Below are 16,130 nucleotides of genomic sequence, written 5' to 3' on the forward strand. Positions count from 1 at the left end.
CGCAGTGCGCCACCGACTGCTGATAGCGCCTTGCTCCGGTGAGGTCCTTTGAGCTGCACGGAGGGTGCGTAGCGCCAGACGCCCGCCAGTATGCGAACGATGCTAGAACAAAGACCGTCAACTACACCGCTTGTAAAGACGCTTCTACGTAGCACTGCACTCAGCGCAGCGTTCTTCACTGGAATCGCTCAAGTACGCTGCTTCAATACCCTCCTCTGTATCCGTTTATGGTTTAGAAACGTTGCGAGCAACCAGTGCGACCGTCGAGCGCACCCCAGGTATCGGCAAATTCGCGTTCGCCTTGCAGCGCTGCAGCGAGGCGATGCCCGCATTCGCGACTCGACAGCAATCGTCACACAACGATTCCCAGTTCACCACAGGAACTCGATGCAAAGCGATGCGGTACCCGGCTGTAATTGTCGACACCGTCCGTGGCATGGTATATGGCAAAGTCGCTGTTACCCGGTGCTGCATCAACGCTGGCACGATCAAGGTTATGGAGCACGTTCGCAGCAGACTCGAGGCACAGTTCAACGTTCGACGTGACGACTATCGCCAGGATAAAGTATGTCTCATGGAACGTACAGGTAGTTCTGAAACGTACCGTACGGCACGTATCCTGGAGGAAGCGGATACGTCCGTGAACTTGGAAGTAGGACAAGACATGCGGATCGCCACTATCGAGCACGAAATCGGGGATTTTCCTCGTCACGGAATTGCTCTGTTGCGTAAAACAATATCCTTTAACTGGCGTTGTCCAGCGTACATCCCCAAATCACAACCGTATTCTGCACAAGCACGGGAATTATGTTCCCTGCACGATAATGAATTCGATATTTTCGATGATGCTGATGATGCCGCTTCGATACCGCTGCATGAGACAGCGCGCGGGCTGAAGCGCTCGGCAGCGGCGGCGGCGGCAATGCGAGGCATTTTTCCAGGCGCTATGCTTGGCGCTGCAAACTTTGTACCCGTTTCTTCTTCAAACTCGGCACCATGTCGAATACCCTCGCAAACCTCATCCAGCAGCGTGTAGTTGAGAATGCATCTGACCCCTATTTTACGCTTCCTTTTTCCATAGATTCAGATGCAGACTTGCTTCCTCGTGAAGGCACGTCACTCGGTATTGGCGGAACTGCGGCGTCACCGAGAGACGTTACGCCGAGCGCACCACCCTGGGATGCTCTCGCGGAAACGTCTTGGCCGGTGTTTGGTTCCATAAGTTGCTGTACGGATGATAATGATGGGTTACAGTGGCTTGGGGACGTTTTTCCGAGCCCGCAAAAGCAACCGATACGACGAAAAACACGTTCCCGCGCCCACCTAACTTGGTTTCCGGTGCACGTCGACGGTGCAGTCGACGCTCCGGACCCACTGACCAAGCGACTTTCCTTCTCGCTGAATGTAGGCCGCCTTCTTCTCCAGAAAGCAAAGGTCCTTTACGCAACCAGCTCCGTGTCACTGCAAAGCCGCCTTTCCAACCTGGTATGTGTTCATGGCGTTGTCCAGCATTTGCTGAAATGCATTCCGCAAACCGTTGAAGTTTGGTCAGCAGCCGCACAAGCCCGCTGGCGTCTGCTGCAAGCTCGTGTTCCGCGGTGGCATCAGGTCCGGGAATGTCATCTGGAAGGAAGCCTCACGGGCCTTGTGATCTTCGTGCGGGAGCCGAGACCCGCCCGAACATCACAACCAAGCATCAGGTACTTGAACGCTTGCGCGCATGATATAGTCGAGCGATGGCGGTCTCTATGGGACGACTGGCAAGCTCACTGTTACCAACGACGTGCACTGTATTTTGAACGGTACTGGGAAGCACGTGCTCTTCGATTGGAAGAAGAGAGCGTGCAGGCGCGCCAAGCGGCCCAGGCCTGGAGACGAGCGCGTGAGCGGCGGCAGCGCTATCGACGTACTGAACGCTAGCGCTGAGGACAGTGTCAGATGAACATGTGATACTGAGCTACACGCTTTGTTCATGCCTTGAGCGTTCTCTTCCAAAGTATCATTCGATGTATCGTTGTGCTATTCAGAATTTGTAATCAGAGCTTACGGAATTTCGTGTGCAGTTGCAGGATTCTCGGTTGGTTTCCCGGGATGACGACTGCGATCCTCGGCAGACGGACTTTCTTATGTCGCTGGAATCCAGATGGATCGCGGCGTTTTACAAAATGAGCTCCCTCCATAGCCCCTATCAATAACATGTCCATACGAGAGAGTCTTCGCTCGTGTGCCTGCTCTCCGCTTTCCATGCTCAATCCACGCACTGTTCACCGTTTCGATCATGCTGTTTGACGGCAGATCGTCGGTGCTGCGCAACCGCACCGCTGCATGGTCAAGCGAGAATCCTCAAGGTCGACCTCCAACGATTCCTCCACAAGCTCATACGGGAACCGCTGTGAACTCGTCACGCCCATTGATCGATTCCGTTCCACATTCGAGTACGCTGCTCGTTGTAGCCAGACATGAGACAACGTTCGAGTGCAACATGATACCTGTCGCAGGATATGCATCTAGAGGCTCCCTGTCGCTTCCGTCTGTACGCAGACGGATCTCGGACTCGGACGTCAAGCATCGCAGTGATCGCTTCCAGTGGAGCGTGCGTCACCGCTCAGTACGACAGGTGCAGTGACGCACCCGAGTTTCCCGGCCAGCGTACATGCCTGCTTTTTGGTTCCGCTGCTTGTCTCATCATGGACAAGAGCGCGGTCCATAGATCCCTCATCGACGATGACGTCGAGCGGTTGTCTATGCAGCGGACATCGTCGTCGCTGCGGGAATCGCAAATAAGGAGCACATGCTCGTGAGGCAAGGTACCTGGTGTGGACCCGGAGGCGTGCATTCGCGGAAGCCTTCTGTACCGGTCTACGGTACGCATCGTGCGATGAAGGAGGTGTTACCCTGCTCCAGTACAGCGCGTTGGAAGCGGAATACTGGCCAATATACTTAGAATGCGTGAATAGCCTCCAATTTCATGACGAAGAAGGTCACACACTGAGACTGTATACGAAGAAGATGCGAATGGCATGCGAAGCATAGATCGTTACGTTTTCCTGTGCGTGAAACGTTTGTACAGCAGCCAGGAGCAACGCCATGCGGCCTAGGACGCTGCCATGAACACCCCTCGACGTCCTGAAACATATCTGGCGGGAGAAAGAAGACCGATCCATTTCAGGGTCGGAGATAAGAGGGAGCGATCGAGAGCAGTCGCATGAAAAGCCCACAATGGTCAGTACTGATTACATCAGGAACTGTCCCAAGAATCCTTTTTTGTTTTCGTCCTGGAGCACCCGTTGCATTTTAGTCTGACATATGGTTGCATCAACGCCGAGCCATCTCGCCATGAGACAACTGCGGGCAACCAGCCGCGGCGTTTTGGCAGTTTGGCGCACTGGGTACGCTCCGCGCAGTCTCCTCGGGAGAAAACTACGGATATGCTCGTTTCGGAAAGAAACAAGCTTCGCAACCTTGTGACCCTTCTGGTACTTGTTTATATCATCATCCATGAAATATGCTGTCATAAGCACTGGCAACAAACAGCTGGGATCGCGGGTCCACTGTCGGAGACAGCTGCACCACTGCGTTGGGAGCATCGTGCCTGGAACGCGATCGCTCGTGCCACCAACCTAGCTGTCGCTCGAACTAGGCGCGGAAGCAGTCGAGACCGTTGGTTCCACGAGTATGGAAACTGGTGGGCCTCCTCTGTTCGCTTGGGCAATGTTCTAGGTCGGTCGCCGCGCGAGCCTATAGGCCGCTACACCCTCCGCCAAGAGTGGTCCTGGTTTGTGGAGTTGCTTGAAGAGAGTCTCGAGGTGGATTCTGTTGCACCAACAGGCCAGTTTGAAGGCACAGGTATTGTGATGGCGATCGGAAGGCCGCAGCGCTATGCGATTCCAGCACTTGTCACCTTGCGGTTGCTGCGACTGCTCGGCTGTCGCCTGCCTGTCGAGTTCTGGTACTCGAGCGCCCGTGGCGAGTCGCCGTTCGACAGCGGCCTCGAGGCGGCGCTCCGACGCATGAATCGAGTCCCTGATACCAAAGGTACCGCCAATGAGGCACCCATATATTTTCGTGATCTCGACACCGTGGTGCCTCGCCAACGGGACCTCGGTGGTTGGGAGTCGCTCTTCGCTATCAAACCGCTTGCGATCGCGTTCAGCAGATTCGCTCATGTGCTGTACCTGGATGCGGATGCCCACCCGCTACGCGACCCTACCTATCTCTTCTCGCTGTTTGCTCCTGAAGCGGTGTCGGAAACGAGGTCGAGTCGAATACCGACAGCCGTGTTCTGGCCGGACTACTGGATCATGCCCGTCGATCATCCAGCGTTTTCCATTTTCCGAGTAGTGCCGCGAACATGGCGCGAACGACGAGAACAGGAGAGCAGTGTCCTGCTCGTTGATAAGAGCGATGTTCATGAATCCTGGATACCTTTGATGCTTTCTGTGATGCTCAACGTGCGATCCGATTACACCTACCAGTACTTGCACGGTGATAAGGATACATTCCGATTCGCTTGGATGGCACTGGATGCTCCGTTTGATCGTATAGAGGTACCACCCGCGGCAGCTGGGCACTGGTCCTCCGAGGGCCTCTTCCACGGTACCACCATGGTCCAGCATGACCCCAACGGGAAGCCTCTCGTCCTCCATCATAATCTGGAGAAGCTCGATGCCTGCAGCTTGGATCGCAGCGCCCGGTGGTGGCCCTCGGGTCGTCTCTGGGACGCTGTACAGTTTGGTGGCCAAGCGAACTGGACCACCCAGGGACGCTGGATCGGGCCTTCGTCTCGGATTTGTTTCACCGGCACTCGAGTGAAAACAGTGCCGTTCGAAGAGTACATCGGACAGGATTTCGAAACGCAATTTTTTCGACCAGCGTTGGACGCAGTCCTCACGGACGCTTTCGCGAAGCGCCACCGATGGAGTCGCTGCCGGGCCGCTTGACAGCTCAGCGCTCCGGATCCTATAAACAACACAATCATGACAGCAGTTCAATCCGGCTGAGCAGTTCTGATGATTTGCACGTCGCGAAAGCCAACTGTTGGACTTTCAGTCTATGCCTCCTTCGGACCAAGATGAGCAGCAACGGAATATGCATTTTCGGGGGCGTTTCCAGGTTGCATCCGGTGCAACGCAATGCCGTATTGCTTTTGAGTTGCTGAAACGAGCAGAGCGCCTCTCTCTCTCTCTAAAGCATCGCGACTGCCGTCTTTTGTTTTATGATCGCGGGTACTCAACACTGGGCAGACGTAACCGATGACGTCGCTGGCCCATGAACACGCGAGCGTGGCACCAGTGGAGCCGCCCCGAGCGCCAACTCCAGTGGCACGCGCTCCGGTCCAGCGATGCGTCTCTCGCGTGGTGTACGGACGATAGACCTAAGGAGGATCCAGCGGATTCGCGCTTGCTATGGGCATTCGGCGTAGACAGGCTGTGATATTCGCCGGTGAATGTAACACGGATTCTCGTGCCTGTCGATGCACAGCAGCGCACCCTCCACAGCATACAGAGGCACGCGCCTACGACGCTACGCACAGCGGCCTGCGAGCGGAACAGGCACCGCGTCCCTGGACATATCCGCCGCGTCGAAGAGTTCCTGATGTGTTCATCCTGTTAGCATGCCTATTCTGGTGGAATCGCGTCTCGATAGACCATAGTTCAACGAATGTATGGCGTTGCTATAGAGCAGTTTTGCCGATTGCATGCAGAAAGCGTCATGATTCAGAACTGCTGCCAAAGTAACCAGCGCGTGCGGATTTTGGCTCCCTTGAACAAGAATGTTTTTCCAGATGGAACATACCGAGCAAGGAACCAGGATCTGCATGTTTCCTTTGTCTCGAATGAGCGTCGACTGTCGGATTCATGTGGCAGCGAGCGTCGGTACTCGATCGTGCGTGGGTGCAGCGCTTTTTTTCCGGACACGCTCTTCATGCAGCGGGTTTGTGTCACCTGTTACATCCGAAAAACGACTCGAAACTGGGAGCCAGGTCGCTTTGGGGACGCAGCGAGTGTGCGCGGCCGCTTCGCAAAAGCACATGTCGAAAGGAAAGAGCGTTCTCGGAGACCCGATGCCATCATGCTGATTTGTAGCCGTTCGCAGCACAACCAACAAGTGCGATCGTCCGGTGATTGCTCGCTGGCGTCTATGCGGACCGGGGCTCGACCGCAGGACTCGTGCTCTCGCCAATGAAACGACGACTGCTGTACGCGCTCTTTCCGTCTTTCCCACTCTCACTGTGTGTGTGTGTGTGTATGAGTGTATGTTGAGAGGCGATGCTCCAGGCTCCACAGCGGTAGATGCTGCGCTGTGGGCATGCATCGAATTCAACCGAACAAAATGCCCTGGTGTCCATGAAAACCGTCCACCATGATCCGTGACTGCGTTTCCAAGCAGCATCCCAAGGCATGGCGGCAGCAGCGAGGCTCCCGTGCCATCCTCCATACCACCCTCAGCGATCAGTCGCCAGTTCCATGATCACAAGCGGTTCGATACGGGATCATCATCTCGAGCGCAGTCGCCATCATTATCTGGGATGCGAAGCTGCCGGCATAGGCCCGGACTTTTAGCCGCTGTCGGCTATCCCGATGATTTCATCGTCCACCGCGAATGCAAATCCCTCCACGGCGATACCGCACTCCTGGCCTTTCCGCACCTGGGCAACATCTTCGCGATAATGCTTGAGAGAGCTGATACGCGCCTCATGAACACATTGTCCTTGTCGAAGAATCCGCACTGGATGACGCCTGTAGATAACGCCATCGATCACGCGGCAACCGCCGATAATAAGTGCGTCAGCGACCCGCTTGCCGGCGTTGTATGTGAAGACCTGCTGCACTCGAGCTCTGCCAGTGGCAACCGGAGCCTGGGGCTCGTCGCTCTGGGCCCGTCGCTGTTGCTGCTGGATGTCGTCGAGGATCTCGTAGATCACCGTGAAGCACTTGACAGGTACATGATGCCTAGCCGCCAATTCCGCGATTGCCCTCGGTACCTTGGTCTGGAAGGCAATGATTTGCGCCGGACGATCCAGAGAAGACGACGCCAGGAGAATATCGGCCTTGCATACCGCTCCAGTTGAAGCAAGCATGATGTGAATGGGGAAATTCGGGGTGCTCATGCGCTGCACCGCTTGCGCTACCGCCTCTACGGTACCTCGATAGGTACCACGAATGATCAGCTCGAGACCCGTTGTATGTGCGGTTCCCGAGCGCGTGGCTTCGCTACCGCGTGCAGCGGTGCTCGCTGGGGTCTCCAGCGCCGCAGTGGATCGCTCAGATCGTACGAAAGCTTTGGCAGCCTCTTCACTATCAACAGTTCGAACAATACTGCCGGGCTCGACGGGGATCTCTGAGTCGTCTTCGTTGCGACGCACCCCGATGACGGTCACCGGCTGTGTCGGCCATGCCTCTTGGATTTTTCGCCCGTGCTCGTCCAAGAGAAGCCGTACGCGTCCCCAGGCGGCAGGTGTTGCCAGGATATCTCCGGAACACAATTTCCCGTGTCGGAATAGACAGTCTAGCACGAGACCATAGCCTCGATCCATGCGCGCCTCGAGGCACACGCCCTCCGCGGCACCTTGTATGCTTGTCGTCCGTTCTGCCTCTAAAACAGCAGCTTGCAGGAGAATCGCCTCCACGAGTCGATCGAGATGTAGTCGCTTCAGAGCTGAAATCTCTACGCACTGCACATCACCGCCAAGCGCTTCAACACAGAGACCAGCCTGCTCCTCGAGTGCCTTGTAGATCGCCATGCCTCGGCCCTTGATCTTGTCGCACTTGTTCAACGCGACGATGATCGGTACTGCAGCTGCACGAGCGTGGTGAATAGCCTCCAGCGTCTGCGGCATCACGCCGTCGTCAGCAGCAATCACCAGCACGACAATATCCGTCACAGAGGCCCCGCGTGCTCGCATCTCGGTGAACGCCTCATGACCTGGCGTATCCAGAAAGGTTATCCAAGGCACCGAGGGTACGTCAGCACTCTGTCCAAGGATGCGCTCCCAGAATACTCGAAATGCGCGAATATTTTGGGTGATTCCACCGGCTTCCTCTCCAGCGAGTTGCGTCTCGCGTAGCGCATCGAGTAGCGTTGTCTTGCCGTGGTTGACGTGCCCCATAACCGTCACGATGGGTGGACGCAACCATGTATTGGTCGCGGGGGTTTTCGCAGCATCTACTATGTGTTCCACTGGACCAGCTTTCGTTGCCGATATGCCTAGATGGCGTATGTATCGAGCGCACAGAGCCGTACTGCGGCTGGGTGAGCGCCACTGGCACTGGGCACGTCTCTGAAGCTGCACTTGCCGCAGGCTCGGTATCCGGGGGCCACGTACCTCTACAGAGCCTTGCGCTCGACTGGATACGATTCGCAAACATTTCGAGTCGTCTGTAAAAAGAGACTCCCGCTGGCGACGAGGTTTCTCGTGTGGACGCCCGAGGCGCTGCTGCAACGACCGCAGGGTGCGGGATGCGCTGCGCTGGAAGGCGCCTCGGCCCACCGCAGTCCCAAAGCTGGTACCGTACCCGTGTTGAAGGATTTTCGCATCAGCGAAGTGACTCGACACTCTGGTATGTCGCACTAGGGACGATGCGTAGCTTTCGAATCGTGCAGGCAGTTTGAGTGCTGCTTCAGCTGCGCCTCTAGCTGGAGGAAGCGAGCTGCCAGCGCTGTTCCCACGCAGAACTTTGTCCAATGCTCCCACGCTTGATCTGCTCCTCCAGCACTGCAGATGTCGCCAACAGACATCACCAAGTCCATTCGCGTCTATAACTTGCTGTAAAGTGCCTCCCGATTCGCCTCTGCTTAGAGGGCGCTGGTGAAGAACGCGTCCAGTACTGGGCGGCGCCTGCGCTCGCAAAACCTCTGAAACGTTCTTTAGGTTACCGCACAAAGCGCTGAAACAAGATCGTAGTGGTAAAAACATGTACCATTCTTCGGAGCGACCAGCGTCAGGCTTGGGTCCTTAAACGAGACCCCGCCGCTGTGCTGCCTCGGGAAAAACCTATTCGCGTTCAAGTCGAACAAGTTGACGCGGTGGCTTGCGCAGTGCAGAGTACCCGGTAAAGCTTCTCGTTCTATCAATGCACAACCACCACAACCGTTCACTGCACAGGGCAGTTGCGTTGCAGGACGGAATGAGCACGATTCGCTGTGTCACTGTGAAGCCGCTTCTGCAGGTCGGAGTCCGGTGCGTTGCAGTCGCTGCTGGCGACGGGGTCTCTTTTCGTCTTCGAGGCAGTGCGTCACCGGTGCGGAGGTGCGCCTACTCCGAGCTCGTGTCGAGTTGATTGCATCGATGCCCGAGGACCGCAGGAATGCTCCATAATGCGTCAAACGGGCAGTGAAATTGGATGAAATATATTTGAAACGGTGATACTGGAACCACTTTATCGAACGAGCAGCTGCACACATACGCATACCTCAGCCATCTGTCAAGACCGACACTTCGCTTTCGGTGTGATCTGGCTGTAAACACGCGTTTCTGAGCCTGTGAGATTCGAGGCAACGCTCTACAGCGCATATCGACGCGATGCGGTACCCAAGGTACGAAAGTTGTTGGCGCTGTTTGCCCTGGAACACTCGTGTGCCGCAGCGGCAACACCGGGATCACGCGTACCACTACCACATCGGCTATGATTTTGATGCTAATGAGCAGCACTCGAATGTTCGGCAAGAGAGCTGATGCTGATCATCGCTTCCATCGTTCAGGCGGTTCGGAAGATATTGCCGAAACACTGGGTACAGTACCAGGCACCGGCGCTATTCTGGGCAAAAGCTACCGAGCAGAGCTCGTAGTCTCCCAACATGTTCGCTCGATGCGGTGGCGAACTGATAAATAAGTTGATACACTCGTGTGCCACATGCTCCGCTTCCGTGAAAAACGCGACGTTTTCACCGCTGAACACAATACCTGCAGGTACAGGTACGATCGGATGGCTCAGGTCCTGGTCACGGAAGACGCCTGTGCGAGCCATGTACTGGGACCAGGCCAGCGCCTCGACGTAGAGGCCCTGGTTGTAGCCGAGAGGTCCGAGTCCGTTCTCAGCCCTGAACTGGTTTGTGTACTCGAGGGCTCGCAGGCCAAGTGCTTGGATCGACGAGCTCGGTGACGGCTCTGCGCTGGACGGGCTTGATGTCGGGGGCGCTGCGGTCTCGGGCGGCACCGCCGAGGACACAGCAGTAGGCGTCGGCGCTGGTGCTGCCGTTGGTGTAACGAACGGCGGCGGCGGTACCGGCGTCTCCACCACAACGATAACAACAGGTGTCGCAGGAGCAGCGGTTACCACCGGAGCGCTCGACTGTATCGAAACTGCCGTTGGCGTCGGCGAAGGTGTTGGTGTTGCGATTGGCGTCGTCACGCTTGTTACTGACGGGCTCGCGACTGCCTCCTGGGACACGCGTTTGCAGTCGAGACCGTCGTCGCAGATGCAACCGACTGCACCAGCCACTAGAAAGTCTCCCGTGCAGCAATAATAAACACCAGGGCCACCGACAATATTCTCTGAGAGATACGTAGCATGGCATTGGGTGCTCGAGTCACCGCACGCTGCCGCGCAGATGGCGGTTTGATCCACAGCTGTCTGACGCATCGAGAGCGAGGACAGGGGTAGCACGGCTTCGGCTTCACGTTGTGCAGCTTCCGCCAGCTCCACTAGATACGCAGCCATTTCAGCGAAACGGAGCTCAAGCTGCTGCTCCTTCAGCTGCATCTGGCGACGGATGGAGAATAGCTCCTGTATGTGGAGCACATCTTCGATGGAAAATGCCGTTACGAGGCTCAGAAGCATCATCATAGCTAGAACACTGCACACGGCACGCCGAGGCGATAGCAAACGAACAACGCTGCGGGGAAGGCTCTCCATATCGTAGAGAACAGTCGCAAATGTTCTGCTTGTTCAGACGTTAGTGTATGCACAGAGACACGCGCTCCCGGCAGCAACAATGCCAGGACTTGGGTGAGACGTTTCGCTGGTAGACCACCTTTCATATGGAGAGATGGAAGGCACGCGCGTTCCTGGCACGAGCAACGGTGGCAGCTTCGAGGATGGCACCGGCCTGCGGGCCCCGCAGCGCCACGGCGCGCGGCAGCACCGCGCGATCCGCGTAACGGATGTCCGTTTTGCCAGCGGGCAGCGGCAGCGATGGCATCGTGCGTCGCAGGATCGCAAACGCGCATCACCAGCGCGTTCCGCGATTTTGCCGTGCGCGTTTGTTGATGTCCGTATTATACATGAATGTCGCTGTTGAGAAGGTCGAATCACGATCGGTGCGTTTGTTTATGTCCGTACTATACATGAATGTCGCTATTGAGAAGGTCGAATCACGATTGCTGGTATACGGCTCGTAGCTGGGTGCGCGATCCGGCATCGAGAAGCGCGCTGGAAGCATCTGCGCGGCCACTGGATGAAACGGAAACTGGTGGGATCGGTCCCGAAGGAGAAACGTTACTCGGGTCTGGTGGTGCGCATCGCCAGTACGTTGCGTTGCGGAGAGGATGCGGCGCGGGTGAGCTGCACCGAACCGAACCGAACCGAACCGAACCGAGCTCAACTGAACGCAGGGCTCTTTTCTTGGAAACCGTTTCATCGCTGCGCTGTGCGCGCTTGGCATCGCGTTGTCCGAGAGCGGTAACGGTTTGTTTCCGGTGAGCCGTGATATATGGTGTGCATGGTGGTTTTTTGCGAGTGGAGCTTTGGAAAGCGAACAGGTTTCGCCAAGATTGTAGTCTAAACAGCACTAATCACAGAAGTAGCTTATCAAGGCAAAGTGAGGTTCATGAGTTCTTACATGCTGCAGCGCGAACGAGGCTCACGTGCACCATGTTATTCGATGGCGCGCTGCCGAGTTCCTGCGAGAAACCGCCTTCACCGCTGGGTGCTCCTATTTTTCAGTGTGTTCGTGCTGTGGTTCGCGGCCCAAAGCATGCTTGTTCTGGGACACGCAGAAGAAGAATTTATACCACAGAGAGCAGTGAATCAACCAGAGCTGGTGCAAGACTCGAGAGCGCTAGCGGCGACTGCGGCAGCGCCGCTGCAAGCAATGCGGCTTGAAGCTGGAACGCCGGCTCCAACGACGGGTATTCCTTATTCCGCGCTCTCGCCGAGCGTGCTAAGCACCGCCCAACAAGCAGCACTTTGCGCGGAGCTCTGCCCGAATGCAGTCACGACCTGCGCAATCAAGTTCATCTACGGCACCGGAACGACCTGTTGTTGCTCGGGGGCGTTCTTTGTCCGTGGCAGCATTGGACACCTTTGTAGCGACCAATCCATTCCCAAACTCGTCCCCGAGTCGCTGCTCAACCAAGTCATCACCGCAGCGAATGCATCGAGTACCGGTGTTGAGGATAAGCCGCCCGGAGCGATTACCAAGGCGAATGCCAGTGCGCTGCATCTCGCTGGGCGCAGCGGTCTCGACCGGATAAACCAAGTGCGCGCTGCTCAGCGCAGAGAGCCCATTATTTGGAGTCAAGCGGTCTACGAGAGTGTTTCTTTCTGGCTCTCTTATCTGGATACAACCCATCTCTTCATTACGCAAAACTTGGGCAAACCAGCAAAGCCCTTTCCGCCCGGTGCACTGTTCCTTGCAGAGGTGGTGCTCGCTCAGCGCCTTCCTGAGAATGTCACCGCAGAGGAGGCTGGCATAGCTTGCGGAAACGCCCTGCTCAACGGGAACATTTCGGCGGAGATCACACTGGCAAACTATGAATTCGGCGCTGTGGGTACCATGCCGCGTTCCTCAGGTCCCGAGTGGCTATGCTCTATCAGTCTCGGAAACATGTTTCGATACGGCGGGACAAGTTTCCCCAATGCAACGGGTTCATAGCGTGTCGATCCGGGGCGCCCTGACCACGACATAGTCGCCTCGTGAATACGATCCGGGTCTGGCCAAAGAAGCCAGGCACGCCTTGCGCTCTATCGCAGGGTGCTTCACCTCAGCTAAAGAGCACGTTTCCTCCAGCTTTGGCTACGGGTAGATGCCGAATCCGTCTGCTTTTTGAAATATTTCGGCTGGTTCCCTGCCCTTCAGTTGGCCCCGTGCGCCGACAACAGCTTTTGCACCATTCGCGTCGTAGTCATGAATCCGTTGCCAGGTCGTACGTATGTTCTTGGTACTTTACTTAAGGGCTCTAATGCTTCATGCAATGAGCAGTGCCCTGACGACCTGTACGTTGCTACGCGCCCGGTCAAATCCGAGGCTCATGGCATTCCGTTCGGCAATGTCCAGACTCCAAACAAACGAAAGACCCCGAGTGCTTCCTCAGTATCTGAATAGATACGCTCGATTCGCAGCGCTTGGCACTTTTTCTCGACACAAAATCCACCCTGATCATAGAACAGAAGCAAGCGCAACGATGCTGGCACGCGAAGACGTGCGTCTCGTGGCAGGTACATCTAAACGTATCCATGTAAACGCAGGCGGATAGTCACAAAGTCCATGCAGATTGGCCATGCCTTGCGCTTCACAGATGGACTGCAGTTCCATCCCCCGGGCATCTGCATATAACGCTCCGTAGGAAGCAATGTTGGCTGCTGCGAATGTCACTGGTGCTCGAGGCGCTCGGACAGTGGCGTGCTCACAGCTGCGATGATGACCGTTTCAGCCTCAAACAAAACTCTCCCAAGCAGGCAATTATTTTGGACGTCACGGAATCACACCCGCTATCCTCGACCTTGGAAAGCTGAGTAGTCGCATCTTGGGCAGTACCTGCAAACGTGCGCCTGCCTCTGATGTCACTGTCAGCGTTGTGTGCTACTGGTCTCGGGAAGGCACACGCGGCTGCATTCGCAAGCAGCCTCGTCACATGAGAATCGTAGTGCTTATCATCGAGAGTTTCACACGAAACGATCGCTGGCTTCCTCGAAAGACGTTCCCTTCTGAACCGACATGCGCGCTAAACTGCAGTGCGAGACTGCCCCGCAGCTAGTGCCCACTCGAGCCCCACCTGGTCGACAAGAATGTCCATATGCATAGCCAGTACTTTCCGCTTAAAACCACGGCTGTCTCTTCCAGAAAGCGACCTGTGAGCGGACCTGCTCAGGCGCAGTACCGCCAAAAATATTACGCGCTTGCACACTGCGCAACGGATCGAAGAGTTCCAGGCAGTCTGCGGTCGCTTCCGGTACGACACGCTGCATCTCCGTCAGCGTAAGCTCATTCAGACGACGGCCTGAGCGAGTGCATTCGCCAACGAGCGCACCCACACGATGATGCGCTTCGCGGAATGGCACGCCGTTCCGAACAAGCCACTCAGCCAGGTCGGTGGCCATCAGCGACGGATCGCTGGCCGCTGCAAACATTCGCTCCTGGTTCGGCTTCAAAGTGAGGATCATCTCACGGAAAATCTGGAGCAAAGCCTTGTACGTATCGAGAGAATCAAAAATTCGCTCCTTATCTTCTTGCATGTCGCGGTTGTAACAGAGTGGCAAACCCTTCATCATGGCGAGCAAGGCAAGCAGATTGCCGTAGACGCGTCCGGTCTTTCCACGGGTCAGTTCGCAAACATCGGGGTTCTTCTTCTGCGGCATCAGCGAGCTGCCCGTGCAGAAAGCATCACCAAGCTCGATCCAACCAGCCTCCTGGCTCATCCAGAAAATCAGGTCCTCACTCATTCTCGACAAATGCATCATCGAGATACTGATTGCAGCGAGTAGCTCGAGTGCAAAGTCCCGGTCCGACACCGCGTCCATGCTGTTACGGCACGGGCCGTGGCGAAATCCCAGTTGCTCTGCCACGAAGAAGCGATCGATGGGGAGTGTCGTCGTTGCGATCGCACCGCTCCCCAGCGGACAAAAATCGAGGCGATTGAGCGTATCCTCTAGACGACCTGCATCACGATCGAACATTTCGCAGTAGGCGAGGAAGTAGTGGCCCAGTACGACCGGCTGTGCGTGCTGCAGATGCGTAAAACCCGGCATAATGACTTGCGCATATTCTTCCGCAAGCGTCACAAGAACCCGCTGGAGTGACCGGACGAGAGAGATTAGCAGTTGGATCTCATCACGTAGATAAAGCCGCAGATCGGTAGCCACCTGATCGTTGCGAGAGCGCGCTGTGTGCAGCTTCGAACCGGGCTCCCCGACCAGCCTGGTGAGTCTACTCTCTAGGTTCATGTGGATGTCTTCGAGTTTGATATCGAACGCGCCGAAAGTTCCATTTTCAATTTGCGAACAAAGTTGGTCAAGTCCAGAAGTGCACTGCGCGGCATCCTCGGCTGTAACGAGACCCTGCTTGGCGAGCATGCGCACGTGGGCCTTCGACTGCGCTATGTCATGCTTGTAAAGACGGTGATCATAAGAGACCGACTCTGAGATCCTGGCGACAAGCTCATTTGTTTCGGTTGCAAAACGGCCGCCCCAAAGCGCTCTGTTTTGGCCCTGCTTCGAAGCAGCTGTATCTGCAGGCAACGGGGTTGCGGTTTGATCCATAGTCTAGGGTACCCACGTGATGCGCTCTTCTCAGTGCAACTTGTCCGAAAACTTAGGCCAGTGCAGATGTGTTGCGTTCCCCGCACTCGAATGGGAAAGTACGGAGAACCCGCCTCAAAAATGCTCGATCTTGCTCAAGTCTCGTTGCACGAACGTAAGCTAAAGCAGCGTGCTGTGGGTTGCCATTGGCCTCCCATCCGCATCGCGTAGGTGGCGGCCCTGCTCGGGGGCCAACGGCTTCCAGGAACATTATGATATAAACTGGACATGGCGCGCCACCCGCCATTGCCTCCCTTTTTATGTATATCGCTGCACAAACTGGACATTGCGCGATCCCAACTGGTGTTGCGCTGATGATCGCCTGCTGGCGCCAGAACCGCGGGCGACTGCCGGTTGCGCCGAAGTACGCCACGGCCGATACTGCTTTGCTGCGAGCGACGCTCGGTATCGCAACGTATATTTGTCGCACAGGATGATGTACACGAGCCGTGGAATCCCCGCCTGCAAGATTATAACCCGCTTCCAGGTAGATAATCATCCTGCCGCATTGGAGATTCAAGTTCCACCAAACATCACAACAACTCAGAATTCCTTCTAGGAATCAAGGATCATGGATGCGATTCTCCGTGTGCCGAGCCGGCAGCGAGCACCCGCCACGAAACCTATAGGACTGCTCTGAACGCAGCATGGAAGCAGAACGGCTTTTTCATA

The 16,130-nt window shown here is 56.2% G+C and overlaps 6 protein-coding genes across 6 annotated transcripts, besides 2 other annotated features; 3 read left to right on the top strand and 3 right to left on the bottom strand.

Moving 5' to 3' along the window:
• Positions 1 to 322: 322 nt before the first annotated feature.
• Positions 323 to 1,036, top strand: CYME_CMK225C (hypothetical protein; the record flags this gene model as incomplete). The annotated part of the gene is made up of 1 exon (XM_005536560.1): positions 323 to 1,036. One exon carries the CDS (start codon positions 323 to 325, stop codon positions 1,034 to 1,036), a length of 714 nt encoding a protein of 237 aa, XP_005536617.1.
• Positions 825 to 1,426: a sequence feature (possible transcribed region).
• A 2,002-nt stretch (positions 1,427 to 3,428) lies between these two features.
• On the top strand, positions 3,429 to 4,940 carry CYME_CMK227C (hypothetical protein; the record flags this gene model as incomplete). Its single annotated transcript, XM_005536561.1, has 1 exon — positions 3,429 to 4,940. The coding sequence occupies one exon, from the start codon at positions 3,429 to 3,431 to the stop codon at positions 4,938 to 4,940; it is 1,512 nt and encodes a 503-aa protein (XP_005536618.1).
• Positions 4,941 to 6,559: 1,619 nt separating this feature from the next.
• On the bottom strand, positions 6,560 to 8,917 carry CYME_CMK228C (mitochondrial translation initiation factor IF-2; the record flags this gene model as incomplete). Its single annotated transcript, XM_005536562.1, has 1 exon — positions 6,560 to 8,917. One exon carries the CDS (start codon positions 8,915 to 8,917, stop codon positions 6,560 to 6,562), a length of 2,358 nt encoding a protein of 785 aa, XP_005536619.1.
• A 781-nt stretch (positions 8,918 to 9,698) lies between these two features.
• CYME_CMK229C (hypothetical protein, conserved) lies at positions 9,699 to 10,583 on the bottom strand (the record flags this gene model as incomplete). Its single annotated transcript, XM_005536563.1, has 1 exon — positions 9,699 to 10,583. The coding sequence occupies one exon, from the start codon at positions 10,581 to 10,583 to the stop codon at positions 9,699 to 9,701; it is 885 nt and encodes a 294-aa protein (XP_005536620.1).
• Positions 10,584 to 11,769: 1,186 nt separating this feature from the next.
• Positions 11,770 to 12,816, top strand: CYME_CMK230C (hypothetical protein; the record flags this gene model as incomplete). The annotated part of the gene is made up of 1 exon (XM_005536564.1): positions 11,770 to 12,816. The coding sequence occupies one exon, from the start codon at positions 11,770 to 11,772 to the stop codon at positions 12,814 to 12,816; it is 1,047 nt and encodes a 348-aa protein (XP_005536621.1).
• Positions 12,440 to 13,977: a sequence feature (possible transcribed region).
• Positions 13,978 to 13,979: 2 nt separating this feature from the next.
• Positions 13,980 to 15,419, bottom strand: CYME_CMK232C (argininosuccinate lyase; the record flags this gene model as incomplete). Its single annotated transcript, XM_005536565.1, has 1 exon — positions 13,980 to 15,419. One exon carries the CDS (start codon positions 15,417 to 15,419, stop codon positions 13,980 to 13,982), a length of 1,440 nt encoding a protein of 479 aa, XP_005536622.1.
• Positions 15,420 to 16,130: the final 711 nt, after the last annotated feature.

Source organism: Cyanidioschyzon merolae, chromosome 11, assembly GCF_000091205.1.
Source record: "Cyanidioschyzon merolae strain 10D DNA, chromosome 11, complete genome".
Lineage (NCBI taxonomy): Eukaryota > Rhodophyta > Bangiophyceae > Cyanidiales > Cyanidiaceae > Cyanidioschyzon > Cyanidioschyzon merolae.